The 17190-nt window shown below is 44.9% G+C and overlaps 2 protein-coding genes across 5 annotated transcripts; both read right to left on the reverse strand.

The window, feature by feature from the left end:
• Positions 1–1975: 1975 nt before the first annotated feature.
• Positions 1976–5493, reverse strand: LOC124069101 (zinc finger and SCAN domain-containing protein 2-like). 4 transcript variants are annotated; one of them, XM_046407863.1, is made up of 4 exons: positions 4982–5493; positions 4656–4720; positions 3908–4001; positions 1976–3795 (listed from the first exon to the last, which is right to left on the reverse strand). In XM_046407863.1, exons 1-4 carry the CDS (start codon positions 5187–5189, stop codon positions 2738–2740), a joined length of 1425 nt encoding a protein of 474 aa, XP_046263819.1. In that variant the 5' UTR covers positions 5190–5493; the 3' UTR covers positions 1976–2737. The 4 variants fall into 4 exon arrangements, with proteins under 4 accessions (XP_046263819.1, XP_046263821.1, XP_046263822.1 ...); XM_046407865.1 differs by lacking the exon at positions 4982–5493 and adding an exon at positions 4877–4963; XM_046407866.1 differs by lacking the exon at positions 4982–5493 and adding an exon at positions 4858–4943.
• Positions 5494–6104: 611 nt separating this feature from the next.
• On the reverse strand, positions 6105–17177 carry LOC124069404. The gene is made up of 6 exons (XM_046408565.1): positions 16652–17177; positions 14619–15584; positions 13049–13327; positions 11373–11948; positions 9199–9942; positions 6105–8915 (listed from the first exon to the last, which is right to left on the reverse strand). The coding sequence occupies exons 1-6, from the start codon at positions 16920–16922 to the stop codon at positions 8107–8109; spliced, it is 3645 nt and encodes a 1214-aa protein (XP_046264521.1). The 5' UTR covers positions 16923–17177; the 3' UTR covers positions 6105–8106.
• Positions 17178–17190: the final 13 nt, after the last annotated feature.

Raw genomic sequence — 17190 nt, forward strand, 5'->3', positions numbered from 1 at the left:
TTCCTACACTTCCCACCATAGAAGATTATAAAGCTTCTCCTTAATTCTCTGGAAAAATTGATTTTGCTTTTGCAAATCACTGAACTGAAAGAAACATCTTCCTTCAAGCTCCTGGAAATTCACTACAAAAGTATGTGGACAACCATCCATGTGATTGTTGAACATTAATGCGCTTTAATCTGCGGCTGCAGAGTTTTTTTTCCACTCGCTTGCACGGTTGCATTAAGATTTTTTCTGACAGGAAGTAAAGGGCCTGACTCAAATCATGAAAAAGATGAACAGACCAGGGGTGCAGAAGACAGGAGTGTCCACATACTTTTGGCAAAATAGTGCAAACTGTATTAACAAAACAAGGAAAGGAAAATGAAGAAAACACCACCAACAACAACAACAACAAAATGGGACCAGAGCTGCAAACTGGACGTGTCTGAGTCTCTTCCCACCTGTAACGTACGCTTCCCACAGTAAGAATGCCAACAAATAATTCCAGTTGTTGCCTACAGTCGCCCTCCTCTTTCATCTGCTGTCTGCTCACTCTGATAGCACTCAGTCTAAACTCTGCCTGTTCCCACTGCCATTTCCCACATCTTCCTCCTCCTCCTCCTCCTCCTCCTCCTCCAAAATAACCCAAAAGTAATTTTCCATGACACAGAGGCACTGCTGTTTATGGCCATACACGGCTGTGGGAAGTTTATGAGCTGCCTGCTTTACTGCAGCCAATGAGCAGCTCCAGGTGTGTGCACAAACTGTGCCGATTGGCTGCAGTGAAGGCAAACAAAGAGGCAGAGGCTGATCAGTCGGTCAGCGAGTTCGTCCTGTAGCTCTGCAGGTTTGTGCTCAGAGTTGTGTGAAGGTATGCAAATGATGTGTACATTTACTGTGGCTGTCGGTTTTAAAAGGCTTTAAAAGGTTTTGGGCTGTTATTTTACATTCTTTAGAAAATAAAGTCAAAGGTACTGAACACCAAACAGTTTACACCTTCTGGTGTGTGCAAATATCCAACACTGCCAACACAAAGGTGGAGGATGAACTTGTGTTTTTACTTCCACTAGTATTTTTGCAAAAACACCTGCTGCATTTGAATCAAGGGAACAAACTGAGTGGGATGAGCAGACGGCTCGAGTCCTCGGTGTTCAGGAGGGGAAATCCTTCACTTTTTCCTCTCCCACCTTTAAACTAAAGCTGTCTGTGTGTTTGAAGTGAAGCTCTACAAAAAGAAAATACAGTCTGACTGCTGCATTTTTAGTCAAGCAGACAATGTGAAAGAAGGAAACGTCTCTGGCACTAAGCACTCCTGTAGGACATGCTGTTCCAATGTGGTGTTTAAACTGTGCATACTTTACTGTCTGTGTAACCCTTTCAACACCAAACTAAAGACATATGGACCATAAAGACCAGAACACATAAAAGACAGACAACAGCACTTTCAGAAAGGCATGGATAACATGTCCACATGAAGCAAACCGGACACTTTTTAACTCTACGGTCTGGAGAAACAGGAAAACCGTCTCTCATACTTTTAGGTCTTAAACCTGAAAAAAATGTGTACAACTACCTTATGAAGCTCCTGTTCCTGTTCAGGTCCTGCACCGAGATGTTGCAAAGGATGAGTTACGCTGCCCTCTGGTGCCATCTCATCGACAGGAGTCACAAAACCACACGCTTGAATGAATGCGAAAACTGGGGAACGAGGAGTTGATTATATATAATAGGAAATTAGTCAGCAACAATTTCGATTATCAGTTAACCGTCATTTATCAAGGAAGGATGCGATTTGCTGCCTTTTCTCCATTTTACATGAAGGTAACGTAAATCATACATCATTTTCCCTAATGGCCAGAAAAAGTCATTTGAAGGCATCTTCTTGGGTTCTAGGAAACTGCAATGCATATTCACCATTTCCGGACATTTTACAGAATAAATAAATAACAATATTTATCAAAGATTAATCAAAAATTGCTACTTGCACACCTGATTTTGAGTACCAAATGGTATATAACCTTTAATTAAATTAACGTAATGAATACAGTGAATGATAATAAACCCGTCAGGAAAGTCAATGCAGCCAAAGTGAAGTGTGACATCTAAAACTAAAATCACTGAGTGGAAAAAAAATCCAGCTGCCAACTGCAACCATCCTTTAATACAAATCATAACAATGGCCAAAGGATTTTGTTTCGGAGATACATTTTAACAATAACATTCAGAAAGGTTTTTTACCGATCCTGACATCGAAACAGAAATCTGAGAGGTGCTTCATCGGCTCTGAATGGAAAGGGAAGTTTATGGGGGTAAAAAGCATGTTGTGCTTCCACGGTTTCGGTGCTGAAATGACATAAGGCATGTTTCTACATGAGACAAACTGTGTCTGTGGGCGAAGGTCAGTACGCAGGACAACTGACAGATCTTTCTGTAACAGCCTGTAATGATACGTGTTCTTTTTTTTTTTGGGATTTCTAGCTTTGGAGGCATCTTAAAAATACTGACTTGGATGAATTCTGTTGCAATTCAGTTTTAAGTTCTAATAATAAGACAAGCACTTAAAAAAGAAGCAAACCTCTTAAAAATTGGATGCATTTTGCATAGTAAAATATGCATTAATATACAAAGACCGCAAGCAATGCCGTAAGGTCTGAAATCCCAACCACAAAAGCGGCCACTCGCTGGCTCTTTGACTTGGTTTTGATGGTCAGTCGTGTCTTTTCACCTGAGCGACATCCCTTCAGACATGTCCACCTCAGCTGTATGTGTGAATGATTCTGTGCCGCTTCAAATGGTGCATCAGGATGAAGGTTTTCCCGCACAGCGAGCAGCTGTAGGGCCGCTCGCCGCTGTGCGTGCGCTGGTGGACCCTCAGGCTGCTCTGCTGCGTGAACCTCTTCCCACACTGTCCGCACCCGTACGGCTTCTCGCCGGTGTGTGTCCGGTGGTGTATGGTGAGGTGCGACGAACACTGGAAGTTCTTCCCGCACACCGTGCACCAGAACGCCCGCTTTCTTTTGTGGCTCTGCTGGTGGAGCTTGAACTGGTGGAGGCGGCCGAACGTCTTCCCACACTGTGAGCAGCCGTAGCCACGAGCCGAGCCAGAGTGAGGTTTGTGAGGAGTGTGTGGGGAGAAGCTGCCTGCTGTGAAAGAGTTGTGCGTGGGAGTCATGACTGGTCTATCTTCAGCTGCAGTCTCCCTCTCGGGGTGTTCATCTGGCTGCCTGAGGTGAGCAACATGTGAGGGGTTTCTCTGCGAGTACATTTGCTCCTTCTGCTTGTCTTGCTGCGACTCGGCCCCCTGAGGTTGAAAAGTGGACGACTGCGGGACGTCCTTCTGATACTCGCTGTTGTAGATCCCATTACACGGCCTCTGAGAGGACAGCTGCTGAACATTAGTCGACTTGGTCGTGTTAGAAACCACTTGAGCGTCAGAATGGTCCGGGAATGTGTTGGAATACTCCTCTACCACACTAGAAAAGTCAGGAAAACCAGCCTCAATGTCAGTACCGTCAATTATGGACGACCAGAGCTGATTCTCTCGTTCATCCATGGAGAGGTCAGCAGCAAGTTGTGTCTGCTTTCCTGCACCGTGCTGGCATCCATCCTGACTGAATCCAGATCGGTCCTCCTCCTTCTCGGTCTTGACGGTAAACTGAAGGCCACTGATGTCTCCAGCAAGCTGACCAGAGTTGTACAAATCGCCGAACTCTGAGGTTTTTTGTCTGGCGACCTCTGAATGGTTTAACTGACGGTCTTCAAGCTGCTGGCTCTCCTGGGCATTCGCTGGATTGGAGTACCGTAAAGCCGAACCTGCAAGTGAGGGGTGTAAAAAAGTCAGGTGGGGCCATGCAGTTAATTACAACCAAGAAGTATGAACCTTTCTGGATTTAATTCTTGCACAAAATGTTGATGTTTAACTCACCGACTGGTCCAGCAGAATCACTGATCCACAGCGTTTCATCTGGACTCTCTTCTTTAATTGTGAAGGAAACCGTAGCATCTTCAATCTCAGGAAACTAAATAAGGAGAGGATTTAAAAACAGTAGTCCACAGTTAGAAATATGACAGCCATGTTGCGTCATCACGGCAGCACCTGAAAGAGATTTAATGATGTGAGCAACAATGCACCCGTAAATTAAACCTGCAGTGACAGATTTCTATGGCCACTTGGGGGCAGCACAGGCTGTAAACACAACAGTGACATATTATCACTCCAAAAAGGAAACTGGAAAACTGGAAACAACACTGACGAGTGTGAAGAGGCTGAGCTAAAACAGTAAAGCTGCAGTTTTGAATCCAAAGCAATGAGCCAAAAGAAACCGAAACACTTCGTAGAGCTGAGAGGAACTGCAGAGTGAGGTGATAATTCAGCAGCACGGAAACTAATTTGATCCAGTGTGAATATAAAAAATCTGCTCAACTCTTTAGCTTCAGTTCACATCAAGCATGTTCCACACCAGAGTCAATACTAATTATAAGATGATGCTGGGCTTTCTACATGGCAGCCACAGGGCACAGATTTGTGGGTGTTGTGTTCTGGTGTTAACACAAACTCACTTGGGGCCCCTGCAGGTTTGGGGCCCTGGAGCACTTGCCCACTTTGCCCAGTTTGGAATCCAGTATGTTGCTGACATGTAAGACAGTTTTTCAGTAGAGAAAAAGGCACAGACCTTAATATCTCCTGGGGGATGCAGACAGTTACTCCCCACATCTGGTCCTCTGTCCATGTAGTTTTCTGGTGCACAAAAGAAGATTAGCATTTAATTAAAACTGCTGGATCAGTTCAGTGGAAAAGTGGAAATAAACGTTACCTCAAAGGAGAAAACGTGTCTAATTGTATTAACAAGGGTCATTAATGCTACGCATGCTTACAGTGATGCCTTCAACTCACTTCGAGTGCAATTATGCCTTTGACACTTCTATATAAATACGCACAACACACTAATCTACTCGAGTCGTCAATTAAGAGCACGAAGTGGGCAGTGGAGCATCTTACCGAACCCGCGCTGCAGCTGCGCACTTTTGTTCTCCATCATGAGCAATTTCCTTTTCAGCATCTCATTCTCGCTTTGCTTTCGGGATATTTCAAGATGCAAAAACGCACATTTGTCATCGACTAGTTTGGATATCTCAGTCACTGCTGCTTTAACCAAAACCTCCATTATTGAGGATAACTGGGTTTGAAAAGGAATGCACGTCGCCATGTTAATTCATGCAAAGTAATGTGTGACGGTAAATAAATGGCAAAAAGGTCCTTCAACGCAATTATTCTTTCAAAAATCGCGAAGAGAAACGAGAAAATTTTTCACATCTCTGTGTTTTTCTAGCTAGCTGGAAGCTTTTCTTCCGTGTAGCGACGGGGTCTACCGTAAATACAGCAGTACGAACGCACTGCATTTACAACAGCCGACGAGGTCTCTTCTTGAACGGGAGAGCAAAATGATGGCCATCGCTTGTTGTATTTTTGGTAGGACGAAAAGTGACTCACCTCCACTCGTCTGTCAAACTGCTGAGCCTTCAAAGACGTTTTGTGTAACGTCAGCTGGTCAGATCTCAACGAACACAAAAATGGTGGAAGGTTGAAAACACCTGCTCGTTTTAAAAATAGAAATTCACATTTTGCACGTGTAGGCTTACATGTTTTACAGGTTTTTATTTCTGAAATTGAATATGCTTCTTTCAAAGAAGATGACCACGCCAGTCCCTTTTTAAACATAGTTTATCCCACTTGCCCCCCTTCTGCAGAACTGCATTAACCTAGAAGATAAGCTTGAATAAAGATTCCCTCAAAATATGTTTTAAGATACAGAAAAAAATACTTCTTACATTAAAAATAGATTTTATTGGTTTGAGACAACTTGATTCTCAAGGCCTGTGATTTGCGCCCTGAGAAATGTGATCTAAATTTGGGGGTCCCCCAAGGATCCACACTGGGTCCACTTCTGTTTAAGATCAAATCATTTGAATAAGTGCAACTGAAATACGTTTACACCTTTGCGAAGAATATGGAAAGCAGTGAAGGTGAGAGAAGTAAGAAGAGTGATGGATGAGGAAGCAGCACAGGAAAGATTTAACAATCATCATCATCATCTATACACACTGAGTGCCAGACTCCAAAATTTGATCAACTTAGTCTTTAATTTACTTGAAAATACAAAAAGCTTACCAAAGAAGTTTGACTTTTTTCCCCTCCTGTTATATTCATATTTCCAAACATGATCCAACATCTCGTGTAATGTGATAAACTCTGTGGGGGTCAGCGTGACACCTGTGAAAAATGCTACAACTGTGCATCACACTGACTGAATTAAAACAGATTGGAAACACTCAGGGGAAAAAGAAAACAAATCACAGGAAGGTGACTTTGTGATGCAGTCATAGGAAACGCACAACACTGCAGTGGTCGTCTTGGGGAGTTCACTCCCGTGCGAGAAACGTGGACACTCAGCACATCGTAACACCAAGAGGCCCGAGAAAGGTGCTCTGTGGGACTCACCTGCAGAGACAGTTTTAGCAAACTATTTTCAACGACCTTTTCGAGTCCTGCCACCTGCTCAGAACAAACACAAACTGCACCGTTCATTCAGAACAATTCAAAACACTATTTACTCAACCTGTTTAATGACCGTCGGCAATGATGAACACAGGCTGTGCAATTTGTTCTTTCTAATAGCCAGTGTCATTTACCCAGGGCGTACTTCATCGAAATATTCTCCTCAAAATAAATATCAACTAAAGGTAACAGCATAACCAAAGAGATGCTTCACTTTTCAAAACTGGTGACGACTAATGGCGACCCTGTGTATCACTGAGGTATTTCACACTTCTTTAGTTACACACAGTGCATAAGACTCAGCATAAACGGTTTGTTGTACCGTGTCGGTGTTCAGCCTTTTTGGTTAATGGGACTTCTGGTGTATTTGAAATCTTGGCCTGACCCAAAAATCTAAGAATTTGGCTTAAATGTAACCTTTTTTTTTCTCAAAAGACCAAACCAAGAGCACATAGCGCTAACATCATCAGGACATGCGAGGTATACAATTCCTGTACGAGAGCTTGTTTGCTTCAACTTAAGATGGAGACACGATAAGATAGATAAGAATATCTTTTAACAGTGGCCTCAAATCATGGCTTACGGTGAGTAGTATCCTCACAGCAGAGTTTTGCCTTCTTTTAATGTACAGAGTACTGATGTAGGTCCACATTACAAAAGTGAGTTCTTGTCTAATATGATTAGACAAGAACTGATTTCAGAGACTGATTTTTTTTCTGATGTAGATCATATGCAACATACATCAACTTTCCATACTGTAATTCGTTCTAATGGCCAAAAAGTACGTTTTTGCATGTGTGATCAAACTCCACGGCGCACTAAAGAAGGAAAAACATTCTGACAGCACATCCTGGATGATAATGGGCGCGTTGATCCATTTCCCATTAGGAAATTAAACTACAGTGCAAATTTCTTATGGACTGCTTGTAATTCAAAGGACACCGTTTTTAAATAAAGTAAACATAACAAAAACAACACAGAATCACAGTGTGGTTCTACATGAACTTCTGGTACAGAACAAAAAGGTTTGGCTTTACCCGGACTGTTAAAGACAGCCGAGTGCCATTAAAAGAGTGAAAGTAGTGATGAGTTCGAGTAACCGCTTTGGCTGTAGGTCAGAAAACTGGACAGCTTCAACTGTCGCTTGAGACACTCGACAATGTTTGGTTTCTCCTTACAGTAATTAAGTCATGACTAAAGCCGCTCCGAAGGCCAGATCTGACCAGTTTCAAGCAACAACAGTGTTCACCATCCACACCAACAACGCTCAGTCATCTTAAAAATAAAAATCTAGAAGTGAGGGGTTCGAGTACGTCAAAGTAGCAGGACAACATTTTGTGCAAAGTACTCGAAATGTGACAGACGCTAATGAAAATAAGATTGTACTCGATCAGTGCTGCAGAAAGAAAACTACTTCTTTTTGTTCCTCGACTTTAGCTTTTGGACGTTTTGTGACATCGATTTGACGACCGTGAGAAAGTAACTCGTCCACTTGGCCTTTTGTTAGGACTGACGGCCATAAAGGCTTATTAAGGTGTTTTTCCTTTCTGTGCCCATCGCATGTGACTTTACTCTACGTGCAGTTTAAGGTGCTGTTTTAGGATGTTCATCTGATTAAACGTTTTACCGCATATCTTGCAGCCGAAGGATGGCTCCGTAGTGTTTTTACACTGGTGTCTCTGAAACAAACTGAAACTGTCAAAGCTTTGACCACAAGCTGAGCATATAAAGGAATTTTGCCTGGCAGCGTCCTCGCCCCGGTCGTCCTCATGGTCCCCTGAGGTGGTCACGCTGAATTCAAACACGCCCACGTCGTGAGTCCTGTCGCACAGTGCAGTGTACTCAGTGGCGGCCGCCTCGTGTGTAATATGTTGATCTTGCAGCTCGGCTGCTAGAGTCATGTCAGCGTTTGTTGATTGTATTCCTACCACTGAATACTGATCACCGGTCGTCATTCCTTCATTTTCTTTGTGGTTTAGAAACGGCAGATCCTTGATTGGTGAGGGGTAACCCTGTTGCTCATTGGCCGCCTCAGCAGCAGGACTGAGGGGATACTTGACATCAGGTAACAGTACACAGAGTTTTTGTTCGGCAGCCTCACCGCCCTTCTCCACCCCAGAGGTCCACAGCTGACTTTGGTCTGCTGCCCCTGTGACGTTATCAGTCCCTGCCTGACTTAGAGTCTGAAAGTCCTCCCCATTCGGCTCCAGCTTTACCATCACTGTTTGCTCACTAACCGGCTCGCTGTATGTGGAACCTGGCAAGTGTTCTTCCAAAGCTGCCAGTCCAGTCTTGGTTTCTGCCAGACTCTTCAGCCGTTGATTATCAGGCATTGTAAACATCAGGTGATGCGCCTCCAGCATCTCCGTGTTCTCGCCTTATCAGAAGGAAAATGCGACAGAATTACAAACAGTGTTGACAGATAATGAGATTGATTACTTTTCTTGCGCTTTTCTATGCAGAAGTGGTGCTTGTGTTAAAGGATCTATTAAACAGTGGAAAAACGTACCTTCCTGCTATCAGCTTAGTGACACTGATAATTTAGTATTCTCACTTTAAGAGCTCTATTTTTCTAATTTAGAAAATATTTCATGGTGAGATTCATTGCTGGTGGAAGATACCGAATCATCTTCCCTGGAACGACACCGTTTGTCTCTTACCGTTTCTGTGCGTCTTCATGTGGCCCTTGAGGCTGCTCTTCTGATTGAAGCACCTCCCGCAGATATGGCAGCCGTACGGCTTCTCCCCCGTGTGAATTCGTAAATGTCTTTCGAGGTGGCCGTGGCGCTCGAAGACCTTGCCACAGTACGAGCAGGCGAAGCACTTCTTCGGCTTGATGACCTGAAAAGACCTGCTCGCTCTCTGCTGGTGGTGATTCAGCGCGGCTCCCGGCACACCATGCAGGCCTGCTTCACCTGATATCATCAGTGTATCTGACGATCCAAACGGTGTTTGGGAGATCATGCTGTTTTGAAGTTCCCCGTACGGTTTCCCCGGAAAGGAAAACGTGCTAAGAGACGCTTCGACTGGCGGCGGGAGTAACTGAGCCATGCCGGGGAAGGACGTCATGCTCTGCACTGAGCTGCCGAGATACTCTGTGCTGCTGGCCTCTGGATTGCTTTGTCCTTGTAATCTGGACATCCACTGCTGACTGTCTCCCTCAAATGTCGCAAAGCTCTCGCTGAGGTTGTCGACTCCCTCCGATGTCTGTTTGCTCCCTCCATGAATCAGCGGTGGCGTGATATTCTCCTCGGTGGGCTCGGTTTTGACGTGTACGGCTGTCGTCATAAGAACGTCCTCGTTCTTAGGTAGGCCATCCTCAGCTTTCACCTGACCCTCTTCCTTCACCTCGGGAATCTGCTTCTGTTCACTCATTCGGATCTCAAGTGGTCTGGGCTGAATACCTGTTCAAGAAGAGAGAATCAGTCGTCGTGAGCATTTTATTTTACCACGCACGTCTACAGTAAGGACTCAGAAGGGTTATGGTTTAAACACATAAAATAAATGATATGTGGAAACTATGACAACAGAAAGCTGATTTAAATCACGTGGAGTTCACGGACTATCAGTGTTTTTCTACAGCGTTTCAAATGGCCATCTTGCCTGGAAATAAACATCAGTTTTTATTTAAAATTCAAATCACCCTTCAAAACATGGGGAATAAATTACTTATTTGAGCTCAAAACATTCAAAATTCACCGTCCGTGGAAACCACACGTCAAAACTTCTGCCCTTAAGACAAACCTCTGTTTGCTTTTCATTTATTTTTAACTTGATAATGTGGGGAAATGACAAACTCAAAATCATAAAAAGAATAAAAAAAACCTTCAGGAGCAAGAGGAAGTGAGACGCCATTTCACAAGCACAAACCATTTACTGTGTTTATTAGGTGTCACCTACCAGCCAAAGCGAGCACGTAAACAGCAGCACGAGAGTCTGCGTGACCACCGCTGGTCAAACACTTGATGTAGCTTATTGAACAGCAGAACTGCGGGTAACCACAGCAGCTGGAGGCCATTCGTTTCACTCTGGCACAGCATGGACCTGAACTGGGATGTGACCCCACTACCTAACATCCACTGACTCCTGCCCAGGGAAGCAGAGCGGATGGAAACGGCCGCTCTGCTTATATGCCAGCTGTCAGTGTGGGACACTCACCCTCACCCTCACACCTCACCCCCTCCCCCCCTCGTTTGTGGTCGTCTTGCCTGAACCACAGACTGCAGCTTTTCTCCGCTTGCTGTGATACTGAGGAATGTCACAGCCAGAGACTTCCAACTGTGAACTGAACCAGGACTCCAAGATGGAGGACGAAAACAGCACATGAAGAAAGGCAACTTGCTACCAACGTGTCAGAGAGATCTGGAGAACTTTCATGTTGAGAGAGAAATTTATTCCTTCCTCACATCAGTCACGAATGTTTGAACTGTTATTCAAGGTCCCAAGGTCTCATATGAAGTACAATCAAATGCCTTATGCAGTCAGCTAGTTAAACATAAATACTGGATGTCGGCAGAGAGCCAGAGACCCCAGGGATTGAGGTTTGATCCGACACAACCCTGTGAGCCTAAACCTAATCCTGCCCGACTGAAGAGTCCTTCATCGAGACGCTAAATCCCCACCAGCTCCACAGCCAAAGCTCCTGGCCACCTGAACAAATTTAATGTCAGACACAAATCCTTTCGGGGCAACACTCTGCTTTGCATTTACATCTCATCTAACTGGCACTTGAAAACTAACAAGTCTGACAGCTTCCTTGTGAAGAGTCTCAGAGGGCAAAGCACTCTGCTAAAGTTCAACTCTAAAGCTACTTCAGACAAGAAAGTACACTTACATCTTCTGTGAATCTTCATGTGCTCCTTCAGGCTGCATTTCTGATTGAAACGTCTCCCACATATCTCACACCGATACGGTTTCTCACCGGTATGAATCCTTTTGTGCCTCTCGAGGTGCCCGGCACGCTCAAAGCTTTTGCCGCAGTAAGGACAGATGAAGCCTTTCTTAAACATTAGCCTCTTCACCGTCCTCCTCCGCACCGCGTTGTACGGGCTACGATACAGACCGGAACCAAGCAGCCCGCGGCCGAACGGGCTCTGCTGGAACCCACCGGCGCTGCTGCAGGGTGCAGCAAGTCTGGTGTCCAGAGAGGACTCAGGAAGACACAACAAGGAGTTCTGCCCTAAATTTAAATAATCGGAGTTGCTGCCTCCTGTCTGAGTTTGAGTGGTTGGTCTCCACTGCACGCCGTCCCTTTCATACAAGGCCGGTTGTTCTGGATGTCCTCCGGCGTCTTCGCTTCCTTCGTCCATAGGCTCACATTTCACCTGCACCTCCGGCACGGACGGGTTGTTTTGGTCCTCGTTGACGTGCACCTTTTCGAGCAAGGTCCTCTCCAGGTCACTTTGACTACCTGTGGGAAGGCAACGACAAAGTCGTGGATCAGCCGCAAGTTTTAAAATGTGGTTGAAAATGCTTTCGTTCTCAAAGTGTGCATGTCAGTAGCTTCATTCTTTCCCAAAGCCAGATTTTATTATAACTATTAAAATGATGCTCAATATCGTATCCTCTGTATCGCGATACGCATCCCATCAGCAGGTTCTTGCCAAGACGCAGCCCTACTTTAGGGTCTCCAGTAACTCCTGAGGGAAACATGTGGCTCTTCATCTGCTACATGCTTCACTACGTTCGTTAGCAAGTGGCCGCCTGCCCTCTATTAGCTGCACAGTGGACAACTGCCTGCTGCCACCCAAAAAAAGCACAATGACAGCACTGAGAGTGAAGCTAAAAGAGGAAATCTACAGACAAGACGGGTAAAAAAAAGTCACTGAAAAGCCCTGTAAAGCGGAGCTGATCATTTTCTGTGGGTTTGTCACTGCGGTGGAATTGTCACATGGTTTTCACCTTCTTAGTAGTTTTGTGGCTGGATAAACAGACTGACATGAGAGGGAACTGGGGGTCAAAGTCATCTCCTATGAATGAGATGTCCCTGTCACACAAAATCCTGGCAGAATAGCTGTGAGACAGATTCACAGGTGAGACAGAATACAGCAACCCCTTTAGGGAAGCAAATAAAAAAAAGAACCATTAAGTGATGCGTCAACATCATACTGTTATCTCATCATACTACATGCCTCATTAGCTTTCAACAAATTATTGCGGTTTCTCTTTGCCACCGCAGCTGACATGACATCTCTGGAGTGGAGAACTGCAGGGATTCACCCACTGATCTGCTTCGGTGTGCAAGTCCTGCCCCACGAGGCACGTACTTTATCTCACGAACCTCCTGCAGGCAGACAGACAGGCAGGCAGGCAGGCAGGCAGACAGACAGGCAGGCAGGCAGGGCCTCGCACAGATGGTGGGGTCAGTAAGGTCAGTGGGGGATCAGAAATTTGTGCATGTGCATCCACGAGAGACGCTGTCCCCACCTGTCCCACACCGGTGTAACAGTAAGTGTATACTAGCTTCCGGTGAGATCACGTGTGTTTTGGTCCGGCTGTGTCACATCTTACCCTCTCTGCCACGGCTGTCAGGACGCAGGTTCACCCTCTCCTGCGCTGACCTCAGCTCGTTGTGCAGGACCTCGATGTTGCCCTTCAGCTTCTTGATCTCACTGTCGCGCTGGCACATCTCCAGCCGCAGCACGACCATGCCATCTTCCACAACTTTGGCGATCTCTGCCACGGCTGCTTTGGACAAGGCATCGATCACAGAGGCAATCTGAGCCCGCAGAGCAGCGCTGCTCAACATTGTTAAAAAGCCAGAGCAAGTGACAGGGCAGCCTAAACTTTACAGCGCAGGACTGGCCCAAACGTCCGGCGCAGACCGTAACTGGGTCACCGCAGCTAACCGAAAGGGGCTATCGCTGGGGCCGGTGAGTGTACACAAACCGCAGGAAGCTGGCTGGCTTGGTGTTTGGCTTTTGGCGTGTATGTTACCGCTTTCAGCTAGCAGCGGCTGCTCGGCACAAAGAACACAGGAACTCAGGTTTTCGTTTTACGGAAGTGATAACGTAAATACCGTAAAAACAGTGGTAAAGGCGCAACGCATACTCCGGAGGCACTTTTTAAACCCTTTTAAAAAAACTTACCCAACAAACATTTCGAAAACAACTACATTAAACTCAGATAGTCTGAACATACAGTCGTATTTCAACATTGTAATACCATTCAGTTTGTACTGTTTTGTATCTCTTAACCAACAGCAACATGTGTAAAAAGGCTTCACACACTGAAACACTGGAGGCAACTTGACAATCAGCTAGCATTTTATGACTTTTTTAAAGTCCCTTTTCACCCAACAAAACATTTAATTTGTACAGCAACACTCATTAACTCAAGTCAGAAAGTTCAAAAGAAAAACAAAAGACCAGTAAGGAAACATTAAATAAATAAAAATGTACAATATTAACAACGATAATAATAATAATATAATAAATATATATGTAGTGCATGTTACATTAAGTTTTAGAAAAAAATAAGACCTGTAATATATCTATATCTATTTGTTTAATTCAACTACATTGGCCTATATGTGCATTTTTGCTGAAAGAAATTCCATCCATGGAAGCCCCACCTCACAACCCACAGAAAACAAATCTCTAAATGTATTTAAATCAGGTGAAACATATGAAACTAAATAAAATATTGCATAGGCACACTCCTACACCCCCTTCACTTGACTATCAGGTGCACCCAACCTCATAATCTGTCCAATAAAACATCACTCAGGTGTAATCAAGGTGTGACAAGTAATTGCAGGTTAAATGCAGCCTGCACCCAGAAGGTCCAACACGGTGAAGGCAGAGGAACATTACAAAAGCACCAATCAGGGGGAGGATACCCGAAAATTTCCAAGGCACTGAAACACCTCTGAGTACAATAAGATCGGGATAAAACTGGAGAAACTTTAAACACATAAATAATCAGATCAATCAGATAATAAATGTAACAATCACATTTTTCCCATTTGAGGACTGTTAGCATCCCTGCCATGTAGACATTCAGTGGATTAAAACTGTTAGAGCTCACAGGCTTTGTGCAAATTCCCTTAATCAGCGTCACTGGGAGCCTGAGTGTTATCTTCCCTCCAGGTGAATCTCCTGATGTATTTTAAGGTTGCTGAGCACAGTGAAGCTTTTACCGCACTGCCCGCAGCTGTACGGCTTCAGCCCGCTGTGGAAGCGCTCGTGTCTCAGGCAGTTGTCCTGCCTTGAAAACATCTTGCCACAGATTTTGCAGCTAAACGGCCTCTCGCCCGTGTGCACACTTCGGTGCGTCTTCAGACGGGTTTTCTGGGTGAACGATTTCCCGCATTCGAGGCACCTGAAAGGTTTGAAGGGTTGGTGGGTGGCCTTGTGCTCCTCCAGCTGAGACAGGCGAGGGAACCCCTTGTTGCAGAACGAGCAGATGAACAGTTTCTGATTTGTTCTCCAGACATTCATCAGCCGTTTTGCTCTCAGGTTGTTTCTACTCATTACGTGATCCTCTGTGATTGGAGTATCTGCTGTGGACCTCAGGAACAGCGATGGCCCGGCCTGTCGAGGCGCAGACTGCAAACACTGGTCCTGACCGACTCCAGGGTGTGAAGCACGTCTGAACTGTTCATCGTGAAGAGACTCTGAAGCGGGACTTACCGGGCCCACAGGTCGAATCTCCACCTCTATTTTTATCGGCACACTTAAGGAATCACTTGTGATCTCCTCTGCGTCAGCTGATAAAGAGTGATGGGAACTTTCTGTGTGAGCAACATATTGCTCAGCGTGAGGGGAGAAAATCTGTATGTGCTGCTGCACTGCAACAGAGCTTTTGTCAAACATGCTACAAGCAGACGGAGGCCAGATCGTCTGGTTGTCTCTGGCCTCAAAGCAAACGTCTGCTGTTGCAGTGTTGTCTGTTATTTTCTGCGTGGCAAGTTCGTCCGCCGGCTCGTGCTTCACCACTGGCCTCATGTCGTGGCTCTCCTCTGTCCCGTGCAGAGTCTCGCAGAATGAATCAGCAGTCTGTGGTTCCAGATACGGCGCACACGTTTCCTGGTCTTCTGTTTCGTCTGCAGGGGACAGAAGGTTAACACGAGTTTGACTCCACAGATGCAAATGTAAGTCAGCAAAGCGAGAGTGTATGTAGATGTGTTAGCGTCCAACTGTTTCTTATGCGCATTTTAAGCATGAAAACAGCCGGAAGGAAACACAAGAAACCCAAAGAGGTTTTTACACGTGGATGAGGTGGAAAAGCAGGTGCATCAATCAACACAAAATGCAGCAAAATGCAATGGAAACAAACCTGGAGAATAAATCATGACGACTCAAAACATGCAGTGAAACGCTGTAAAGCAACGAGGAAACTGTTAGCTTCCTCAATTAAAGGATTCAAGGAACTTTACTGTCACACCAGCTCACATTCACATGTTTATGGTACGAAATTATGACAAATACATGACAAACAGAAATGCCACATCACCATCACTTTTGAGATTTGACTGGCACTCTTTTTATTAATCTCCCTCTTCTTCTCTAATGATTTAATTACATTTGAATAAAAAGCTGGCTAGTTGTTGAGTGCAACAGTGCAACCTGGTGGTTATTCACTTAACCTTTTTACTGGAAGGTGTCCATGACTTTTTCTGAACATTCAAGATGTTTAATCTCACTCTCCCATAACTCGACAGCTGAGAGGATGAGTCATCTGAGTCAGATGGTGGACCAAAAACTTTATATGACTTTCTTTGAAGTTAGTACATTTTTAGACCTGACACTATCAGTCACTTAAGAAACATACAATTAATTGATATCTACCACAAGTTCCAGCAGTGAGGATTTTTCTGCTTTTGTTGGTTTGCTGTGACGGTGATGTGTTGCTTTCCCCTAAGTTATTATCCAAAATGCTCAAATTACTCTGAGTTTGGCAATTTATTCGAAATTTTAAAATAATGAGAGACTGAATATATTTAGTGATTCGTTTGGAAGCCCAATTTAACAGGAGACCTTAAAAATCGCTGAGGATCTTAAGTTTATGACCTGCCAATCGATGGAGGTTATGTAATAAGAAAGTAAAATCTGAATTTCAGAGTGTTTGAGTTTGGCTCGACAGATGTGCGAGCCAGGTGTTGCTTCTCACCTTTTTGTGAGACACGATTCCCGGCTGCTGTTTGCTCACGTTTCTCCTCAGGGGATCGACTCGTGGCTGCCTCTTGCGCTTTGCAGAGTTCAATTTCCATCAGCTTCAAACTTCTTTTTAACTCCTGAATCTCACTGTCCCTCCGACACATCTCCAGGCGCAGAACCACAGTCCCGTCCTCCACCAGCTTCGTTATTTCGGCCGCCGCAGCTTTCGCCAACACGTCCATGATGGCTGCGACCTGAGTACCGAAAGGTGACGGGAAAGACATCCTGCCGAGCGCGATTCAAAACTGCAGGGAAGCTTATTTAGACCTTTATCAAGCGGCTGAGACTTGTGCGGTGAGGCGAAGCATATTTATTTTGGTTTATTTCCGGGAAAATTAGAAGGCGGATGTGACGTAAGGGCCAACTGTCGTAACTCTTCTAATAAGCGTTAATTACAAATCAGCCGTTGATCCACTGAAGACCACGGTAACTGTAATGGTAACTGGGAGATAATACTGACAGGCACCGCATCTTGAAAACATCTTTTTATTC

The sequence above is a fragment of the Scatophagus argus genome, chromosome 13, assembly GCF_020382885.2.
Source record: "Scatophagus argus isolate fScaArg1 chromosome 13, fScaArg1.pri, whole genome shotgun sequence".
NCBI lineage: Eukaryota > Metazoa > Chordata > Actinopteri > Scatophagidae > Scatophagus > Scatophagus argus.